The sequence below is a fragment of the Nanorana parkeri genome, unplaced genomic scaffold (assembly GCF_000935625.1).
Source record: "Nanorana parkeri isolate BGI_ZX_2015 unplaced genomic scaffold, ASM93562v1 scaffold1327, whole genome shotgun sequence".
NCBI lineage: Eukaryota > Metazoa > Chordata > Amphibia > Anura > Dicroglossidae > Nanorana > Nanorana parkeri.
The window spans coordinates 263323-273681 of NW_017307595.1; the positions used below are offsets into that span (position 1 = coordinate 263323).

Below are 10359 nucleotides of genomic sequence, written 5' to 3' on the forward strand. Positions count from 1 at the left end.
TATATATATGTTGATGTCATCAAGAACTCCCAATGTCACCCTAATCCTATAACAGGAAAGTTGTGTGGTTAAAGCTGCCATTGATTTCTTTATACAGACTGCTGGTTGCAGCTACTCAGAACACTTGTGGCTCCCAGGTGGATAAACACACGCATGTGCGGCCCTCTGTGGCCATGCAAATGAGCCCTAATACCTCATTAAATTTATTTTTTAATGCAAGCAGTGTAAGTACCTAAATTTGACCTGGTAGCAGCTTCTTGACTGGGAGAAGAAGAAGCAATAATGGTTCAGTGCAAGTAGCATGCTGGTAGGAAGTGAGAGCAGAGTGACAAAGAGGTGAGCTCATTAGACTCCTGCATGGCATCAGGGGATGAGCTCATTAGACTCCTGCATGGCATCAGGGGATGAGCTCATTAGACTCCTGCATGGCATCAGGGGATGAGCTCATTAGACTCCTGCATGGCATCAGGGGATGAGCTCATTAGACTCCTGCATGGCATCAGGGGATGAGCTCATTAGACTCCTGCATGGCATCAGGGGATGTCCTGGCAGTGCCCTCCTGTGCCCCAGGCCCCATAGTGGCCGCCTGGGTCGCTATGGCGATTTTTACGCCACTAAACCATTCTATAAAGTACAATAACAAGATTCTGGAAGAGGGATTTTGTAGGGATGGGAAATGTACATCAACAGTTACTTCAATGTAATCTCTGCAATAATAATAATAATAATAATAATAATGCAAAACTAACAGAAAACACAATTTACATTTGAGTATATGTGAGTGCGACCGCCGCTCTGCCAGTCAGCAACGTGATATACAATGATCCATTCTGAGCTGATGATGTTTCATTTCACATTCTCAGGTTCATCCACAATAAGTATCAGTTCAGTGTGAAATAAAACATGAGTGTGACATTGTATTATATACACAGCAATGGCGGAGGATTCTGCAGCTCACATTGTAATGTTTCCACCTACTTCTAGAGGAAGGAAGCTCACTTCTACAGAACAGTCCAATTTCCCTCCATAAGCCATGACTAAGGTAGCTCAGAGGTCCCTTTTACATTACCCACTTCCCTCCAAGCCCCCCTTACCCTGTTACCAATAACTACGCCACACAACAACGGGAGTTTAAATGGCCACAGCAGCCTTTTATTATAAACACTTATAAATAACATTATAAATAACATTATGCAGGACTCCCAACTGACCTTCCGGACTCCTCCTTCCTGACTAACTTTCCTGAAGCCCCTCCTGGACCACCCCTTCCACCAATCAAGTAAGTGACCTTTCTCTACCCTTTCTTCTATCCCTCCTTAACCCTTTCCTGTCCTCGTTCCCCTTCCCAGCCTTGTCATGCCGGCCTTCCACTCATTCCTCTGCTTTCCATAGCTCCAGGCCTTACTTTTCCTTTATTCCATATCGAGCTTCACATCAGTCCTCCGGCTCTGCTAATACCGGCGCGTACAGACATTCCGACCGGCGTGTACAGACATTCCGACTGGCACGTACAGACATTCCGTACATTACAAAGCGGAGGGTGTGAGCTGCTTTTGCTCTTCTGGTCAGCTGCCAGATTCCGCCCTTGTAGACCCGTCCCCGCCACTAGTTACACAGTCATTTCCTCCTCACATGGGAGGAGGTGATAGCAGAGCTGCATGCTGCAAATACACTGAACGCTGCACATTCACTGCGCGCTGCACATTTACTGAACGCTGCACATATACTGAACGCTGCAAATACACCGCACGCTGCAAATACACCACACGCTGCAAATACACCACACGCTGCAAATACACCACACGCTGCAAATACACCACACGCTGCAAATACACTCCGCGCTGCACATATACTGAACGCTGCAAATATACTGCATGCTGCAAATACACCCCACGCTGCAAATATACTGCACGCTGCAAATACACTGCAGGGGAATTGTTACCATTTAATACACTTGTTACAATAAGGAAAAAAAGACCATGATGGGGAATTCCACCCGTTGCAAGTATGCAGCAAACTTCCCACTCTCAGTTTTTATACTAACACGGTCGTCCGGCCAGCGTTTCTCAACCTTTTTTTAGTCACAGCACCCTTTAAAAGTACGCAAAATCTCAGAGCGCAGGGTCCTTTCATCAGGCTTTAGCATTGACGATGCCCGAAAGCGCTTGTTTGGTCATATGACAAAAAACTTCAATAAATGAAGCTTTTGCTATCTTAAAAGGACTGGTGTGCTGGTGACATTTCTACATTTTTGCTGACATTCGCGGCGCCATCCGCGGTCACTGCGAGCACCCCCCACTACAAGGGACATATCGGTAAGGAGTGCGACAAGGAGAGTACTTATTTCTGTATGAATGGTCACCAGGAAAAAAATAGAAAGACGAATCTCCCCAACATGGGTAGGGACAGCAATGAAAACCTGAAAGGGGTTCCAATCCTTCTCCACTATGCATAACTGTGCATAGCTTTGGCTCTACAAACACTTCAAAGAGGAACTTTACCCACCAATTCAATGTCTGCCAAACCAGTTACCATGCCAACTGTTATTTATTTATTTCAGGTATTTATATAGCGCAGAAAATTTACACAGCACTTTACAGTTGTACATTCACATCAGTCCCTGGCCCAGGGGCTGACTGGCAACTTTTAGCCCAGGGGGCAAGAAGGCAGCAGCCATTTTTAAAGGCAGCACAGAGGCCCAGGGGGGCAATTGCCACCCTGCCCCCCGGCCCAGTCCGCCCCTGCCCTGGCCTCAAGGAGCTTGCAATCTAAGGTCCTTATCTCACATGCATACATACATAGAGGGCCAACTTAGAGAGGAGCCAATTAACCTTCCAGCATGTCTTTGGAGTGTGGGAGGAAACTGGAGTACCTGGAGGAAACCCACACAAGCACAGGGAGGACATGCAAACTCCCTGGCTGGGATTTGAACTGGGGACCCCCAGTGCTGCAAGGATGAAGTGCTAACCTCTACGCCACTGTGCTGTCCATATTGTTAGGGTTGTCCTTCTTTCAGCTCTCAACGGAACTTTCAAGTCCTCGTAGCTGGTGTCTTAGGTGATCACATGTGCAGCACAATGTCATCTGCAACCCAAAGAGAGGCCAAGATGGCACCTTCCTTGGCTGTAAGGCAGGGGTAGCAAACCTCCGGCCCTCCAGCTGTGGTGAAACTACAAATCCCATGATGCATCTCTCTTCGGGAGTCATGCCTGTGGCTGTGAGAATCTTGCAATGCCTCATAAGATTTGTAGTTCCACCAAAGCTGGAGGGCCGGAGGTTTGCTATCCCTGCTGTAAGGGATAGGAGGTTGTAGTTCCCCTTTAACTGTGAACACACAGGGCCTTATTTATAAAAGTACCGGAGACTCCCTGAGTACAGAATGGTAGGATGAAAGAATAAATTAATATCTTGACAGTATTGTGTCCTGTGTCTACATACTCTTTGCTAAATAAAGCTTCCCGCTGTCTCATCTCGGAACGTTGGGAAGTTTGCCAGTAGCCCGGCTCTTCCTAGGAAAGTGAAAGCAGAATGAATCCTCGGAACCCATGAAGACGAGAGGCTGCAGTTATGTCTTTTCTGGGAATTCTGCTGCTTCTCCTTCTACACCAGACTCGTAAGTGGTCCTTTTTTCATATAGGAGATGTAGAAGGTGTTGGGGTGTTCATGTGACTGAGGAGATTGTATATAATATATAGTAGGGGTGTCTCATAGTCTGTTCTGCGCAGTCATGGTAGAGCTGTGCTGACTGTTCTGAACTATTGCACCATCTCTGTTCCCGGGAATTGGAATCAGAGATGACCTTTACCCTCATCTCTTCCGTGTTTGCATGATATTGAAGTGTTAGAACTCTTGTGATGAGATTGTCGGGTTTCAGCCCTGAGTTCTGTTCTCCATTAGAAGGGTCTCCTACTCTCCCAGATGGATTCAGTGTTTCATACTAGAATGTAACAAGTGGGCAAAACATCCAGAATTCCTAGTTGGATGAGGACATAACCGGGAACTATGACAGGGAGATATCACCCCAGAGTCCCTAAGATGAACCCTTCAGGCAGGGCCGGTGCTAGAATATTTTTCACCCTAGGCAAGACCAGCTACCTGCACCCCCAACCCCCCTCCCGCGGCACAATCCCCAAATCTTACTTTCGGGGAAACACTGTAGCTTCTGCAGGGGACAGATGGGTGTAAGCAGCCGGGTGCAAAAGCCAGACTGCTATTGGTTGTTTTAATTTAAAATAGCCAATACCAGACTGGCTATTAAATCCCCACCCACTGAGCAGAGGAGCGAACCTGGGAGAGAAGGTTGTCTGTTCCGATCCTCTGCTCACTGGGCAGGTGCAATTGATAGTAGTGCTCATTTGGCTTTCCCTGTGGCTCTGTTCACACCTAGGCGTATCGAATATGCGCGTTAGTCGCGCGTTTCATGATGCACGGTTTTACAGCGATTTGCTACTTTGTTTTATACCAATGGAAAAGCGCTACAAAAACGCCGCAAAGAAGCTCATGTACATTTTCAGGCGTAGGCCGTTTTGTAGCGCATTCAGACGGGCTGAAATACGGCAAGGTGGGAACCATACCCATAGAAAACAATGGGATTTTCATGTTTGCAAATAAATGTTTGAGCGTTTTGTAGAGCGTTCGTAGAGCGTTGAAGCGCTACAAAACATACAGGTGTGAACCAGGCCTAAGTGCTCTGTTATTGTTTGCATTTGCCTGCTGCTGGGAGTAACTTTGCCACAGGGCAGAGCAGCCAATAGTGGAGTATTATGGATATCTGTGTCTCTTTGGCCAATCACCAGGAGGTCCATGGCCAGTGGTGCATGCTGGCGAAGAGCATAAATATCCGGGTCTGACCATGTCAGACTCTCTATCTCCCTGGGCCTCCTGCCTGGGGGAGGGTACGTTATGTGTGAGCTGTCTGACCTGGCCTGGTCAGGTATGGACCCAGTAGGGGTCTGAAACTGTTTCTAGGATGAAGAACCAGGGAGGAACTTCGTCTGCTGGAGATGCCTGAGAAGCCAGGATGTGCTTGGACCTCAGAGAGAAGTCTGGTGTGTCGCCTAGGAAATTCTATGCTAGGTCTGCTAACCAGTTGAGGTTCTACAATGCACAGTGCCACCACCATTGGTTTAAAGGTCCTCTGCACTTGCCACGCGCCCCCCCATACCTCAGTGATTATAGGATCACAGCTGCGGAGTTATGGTCTCCCTTGAGGGAGTAGTATGGCAAGTCAGTCTTGAATCCCAGGCCTCAGTCTACCAGCGTAGAGTTTGGGATTTGCGCATCATGGGCCGAGTAAACAAAAAGTGCGTAATTGGATACTGAGGGGTTATTACGCCATAACCCCCGTAGTATAGTGCCTGGCACTGATATAACTTATTGGTCAGTAGGGGTATGAGGTGAACGGTAGTTCAATGAACAATTACTGAATCAAATTTGAACACACGGGTACTTGGTATATAGGGTGCTGAGCAACATCATAGGCAGTCCATACACAGTAGGTAATCAATTCTCAGCACACAAATACACGTGTATCGCACACTGCAATGTCAGAACCAGCAGGAGGCAGGAAATAACAGGGGTACTTGCGCTTAAGGTGCTTCCATCTGCAGGGTTGTAACCCCTCTTCTATGTGGTGAGAAATCCCGGTTGCAGCAGGGTTCAGGAAACCTGGTCTGTAGCGGGTAGCTGGCGGTAGTAGGGCGTGTAATCCCAATAGTGGAACGCCCTACTAGCGTCCCAGCACGTTTAAATATCCCGCGGCAGCGAAGACGGAGCCTCGTGGCCGCCAGCTCCTTCCACGTTCCACCAGGGAGCGCAGAACACCATTAGGGGAGGAGTTGCCCTGCGCTTCTCCGGCCCGATGCGGTCCACAGTGGAACGCAAACGGCCGGCCCGGCGACCCCGGAGATCGTTACAGCACTGGGAAACTAGCAAGTGCTCAGTGAATCTAGAGTCCTGTACTGTCTTAGATGTCTGGAGCCCTTTACCATCTCTCCCATTTTTGTCGCTTTTGAAATAAAATATTAGAAAATCCTTTAAGTGACTGGTGCCCAACTTTACTTTCACATCCCACAAACCGATAAGCTATTTTCTTTGGGGGGCTAGTAGACCCTATCTTAGTTTTGGTTGTCCCTGTCTGCCTGACATCTTGTGTCCGGGTTTCTGCTGCCTTGAAACCTGGACACAGCATTCAAAACCCGAACTGTCCGGGTGAATCCTGGACAGGTGGCAACCCTATTCAGGAGACAAGAATGCTGATCTAAAGGCCTATAATGAGTCACCAACCTGAAAGTAGAAGGGGAGGATATTTATGAGGAGTTAACAAATTAGACACAATCACCTTATGGACTGTATGAATGGCGTGTTAGGTTGCCATTTCTAATGATTAACTTGTTTAACTGGTAATATGTAAAATATGCAAACAAGAAACATTTCAGGCAGATGGACCATCTGAACTTTCATTTCCCCCCCAAGTGATGTTATTACTTAGGTTGAGCACCATGAGGTTGAATCAGTGGCAGGTAGCCCATGCTTCTGTTTTTTCCCTTGCGTGGTAAGCACTAGAACTGTCCATGATGTGATGGTGCTACTTCTGATTACTGATGCTCACAACTACAAGTTAGAGCAAATGGCTCCGGTATATTCTGCTTCCATATTAGAACATCATGTAAAGTCTACATTATTTTTCTTCCTTACTCTCCTCACAGGTGCAGCTATGAAACTTTTAATTTCTCCTACTCAGAGGACATTCAGAGGCTCTAATGTTGTCCTTGGCTGCACATTCTTAGTGGATGGACCTTCTGTAGAACCTTCATCCTTTATTATAAAATGGTATTTCAAGAGGAAAGAAATTCTCACATTCAGCAGTGAAGGCCTCATCATCCACCCCCGGATGTCATTTAATGCTCAAACTGCGAGAAATGGAGATGCATCTCTATATATATCTAACGTCACAATCTTCGATGACGGGACCTATACATGTTCTGTGATGTACAAAATGGAGCAGAAGGAGAAGAATACCCAGCTGCAGATAATGGGTAAGGATTAGGTAAGACATGTATGCACATCTGCACTGGTGGAGTGACAAGGTCCACTACAGGGATGGTTCTTGCATCACACACACTTAACCATTAAGCTAGGATATCAAAAAAGTGCAATATATTGAGAGGATCTTGGGAAGTAGCTGATGTTTCTTGAGGGCAGTGAGGTGGAAGTCTGTGTTCAGAAGAGCCTGTGTTAGGAAATCGAAGGAAATGATAAGAAAATTGAAGGACCACATCACATTGACAATGATGAAAGTTTACTTTCTTCATAAGAAAAATCTGGAACCCATCATGTCTTGTGTGACAATTGCATCGGCCTGTCATGGCATGAAGGTCATAACAAAGTCTACCCAACACTTTTACTTTTTTTTAGTGTTGGAGAGTTAGATTCTCTGCCAGATTTTATATTGCTGAGCCTTTAAAATGTGTTATATATTAGATTCAACCTAAAAACTGACAATATGTTCTTCTCAATAGCTTCACCAAAAGTCATGATAACGAACAAAGTTGTCACTGAGAATAAAGCGAGCACAATGACCTGCACAGCCACCGAATTCTACCCCCCGGATATCAAGATTACATGGCTGGGGGATGAGCAACTTCTACAAAACTCAGAACTGGGTGAAATCACATTAAATGACGATCGAACATTTAGTGTCCTCAGCACCGTGACAATCACACCGTCCGATGGTGACCGGGATAGGACCTTCTCCTGCAGAGTCCTACACACCTCCCTGCTGGAGCCTATGAGGAAGGATTTCCAACTCGACATTCAAAGTATGGCTTAGTGTTCTTTTATATGATTACTGTGTGTTGTATTCTATGAAATGTATATGAGATCCTGATTATAATTCCAGAAAACATAAATTAGATTGGAAATTGCAAGAAATTTACGTAGTACTAGTAGAATTTTACACAATCTTTTTGGGTTTTCCAGATTTAAATAATGTTTTATCCTTTGCATCTCTTTATTTTCAGAAGATCTCAACATTGGCCTGATCGTGGGTATCATTTGTGCAGTATTCATTCTATTAGCAACTCTTCTGGGAATATTCTTCTACATGAGACACAGATCAGGTGTGTAATAAGTGTCTTAGTACTCGCTTAAATACAGATATACCTATGTTGCAAAACTACAATTGGTCCCCAGAGGGGGATCCCACCATTGTTACAAAGTGTAGGACAAATTGTCATAAAAGTGAATTTATTTCTAAACGTTATTAAAAATGCATACGTATCAAAAAGACAAATAAACATGAAAATATCACATATGATTGCTATCGGCTCAATATTAGAAAAAAAAATATATATATATGTGGATATAAATATATGAGAATAGTATAAGGCACGCCCTGGGAAGCCTTGGTATCTATTCACCGTGGTACTAAATGTCAGGAAAATATCCGTGTATCTAGAGCTCCACAATTGGAAAAAGAATGTCAGTCTCCTGGATCAAACAAAGAATTGACATACACGTGTATGAAAGAAGAGGAAGAAAAAATAAAGTCAAAAATGTTTCATTTGAATTGTAAAGTATAAGTTGCATTCACAGTAATGTGTTTTTCACTTAAAGGAGAACTATGGGGTCAGGGCTTTTCCCCATAGTTCTCCTTAGGGTAACGTGAGGACACAAACTAGCGTCCTACCGTCACCCTAAGCACAGTATATAGGGAGCTACAGCTTGCGGTATACTGAGACGCCGCAGCCGGAGCGGATCCCGACATCGATGTCACGATCCGCCCAGCTGCGTGAGTGACAGCTGGCTCTACCTATCTAGAGGCAGAGCCAGCTGTACCCGCTCCCTCCCCCGTCCGCTCCGCCAGTCAGTGGCGCTGGCGGATTGGAGCGGGGAGGGGGGAATCCATCCCCTCCCCTGTCAGGGCAGAGAGCCGTGACAGGATCGAGAAGTGAGCGAACACCGGCAAGGTGTTCGCTCACCTCCCGATCTACTGAGCTGACCTGTGACAGTCTCATTGTCACAGGTCAGCTAGAACTATGAGGTGAGTGAAAAGCACTCACCTCATAGTTCTCCTTTAAGGATCAGGATCAGGAGACCGAAGTAATTTAGCCACTGATGTGCATGGACCCAGTTGTAGATGCGAATGGTTCAGGAGATATTTATCCTTATCTCGGCTTTTCTTTTCTACTATAGAAGTAGGCCTTCACTGAACGTATGCTTTGGGTTGTGTGGTGGCTGTATCCGGAGCAAACGAAAAAGGAAAGAAAACCTCTTTAACTGAATCGATGGTATATAACTTTTTGTTCTGAACAGTGTTGTTCCCCATTTAAGAATGAAAATCTAAAGACCCGGGATAGTATCATCGTTAACATAACGCGGACCAGCTGTAATTGCAATAGGTTCAGGAGATGAAGTATCCTTATCTCGGCTTTTCTTAACCGCTGTGGATGTTAAGCCTTTACTGAGCCTATGCGCTGGTTCGTTGGTTGGCTATATCCGGATCAAAGGAAAAACTCTTTGGCTGGATTGATGGTGTCTGAAAACTGTTCTGCTCCTGGATACATCTACGAATAATTCAAATGACTCTTTTCCAGTTTAGAGCTCTGACATCTTTGGATAGAATATGTGGTATAACGTATTGAAGTGAGGCAAATAGCCAGGGCGGCCTTAGCCGAAGCAGTCAAACAAAGGCACCTAACCCACACATACCATTTTTGAACTTAACCATTTCCTAGGTTTCCAGTTCTAATGTTCGCAATACATATTTGTGTTTGATGTTATAATCGCCTATACTGTATTTTAAACATTTATTGATTTTTTGTTCTTGCAGCGCCACAAACTGCAAAGATACAGCAATCAGAGCCCGATGAGATGGATCAGCTCTGTCCACCTGAAGATAATGTTATAATGGATAACCAACAGCAGCATCCTTCCCCACAGGAGGCTTATGTGAGGGAGGAGCCTGAGGCTGATGTGAGGGAGGAGTCTGATGACATTAGAAATGATTGTATGGCTCCCACAGACCCTTGCTTACCACATATAGAAGAGTCAAGTGTTATAGAATTAGATGACTTTGAAGTAATACACAAATCAGAGCTGTATGATTATCCATAGATGATGGATCTCCAGGATTATTCTTCATGTCATATTGTAGCGGAGCGGAAAAGATTCTGGTGACACTACAAATGATGACGTTCTCACAGATCACCACTTAGCACAAACTTTAAGATCAGTAGGACCACAGTGGTGAACTCAGCTCATTCATTAGGCTCATCAGCCCAGAGAGTCATCCTTATAACACAGACAAAACTCATGCCCTTGGTGGATCACACTACCCCCGAGTATTAATAACATTGA

General features: G+C 45.4%; 1 protein-coding gene across 1 annotated transcript; it reads left to right on the forward strand.

The window, feature by feature from the left end:
- The first annotated feature begins 4902 nt into the window (after nt 1–4902).
- On the forward strand, nt 4903–10116 carry LOC108797734 (tapasin-related protein-like). The gene is made up of 5 exons (XM_018569386.1): nt 4903–4933; nt 6708–7037; nt 7521–7820; nt 8022–8120; nt 9833–10116. The coding sequence occupies exons 1-5, from the start codon at nt 4903–4905 to the stop codon at nt 10114–10116; spliced, it is 1044 nt and encodes a 347-aa protein (XP_018424888.1).
- The last annotated feature ends 243 nt before the right edge of the window (nt 10117–10359 follow it).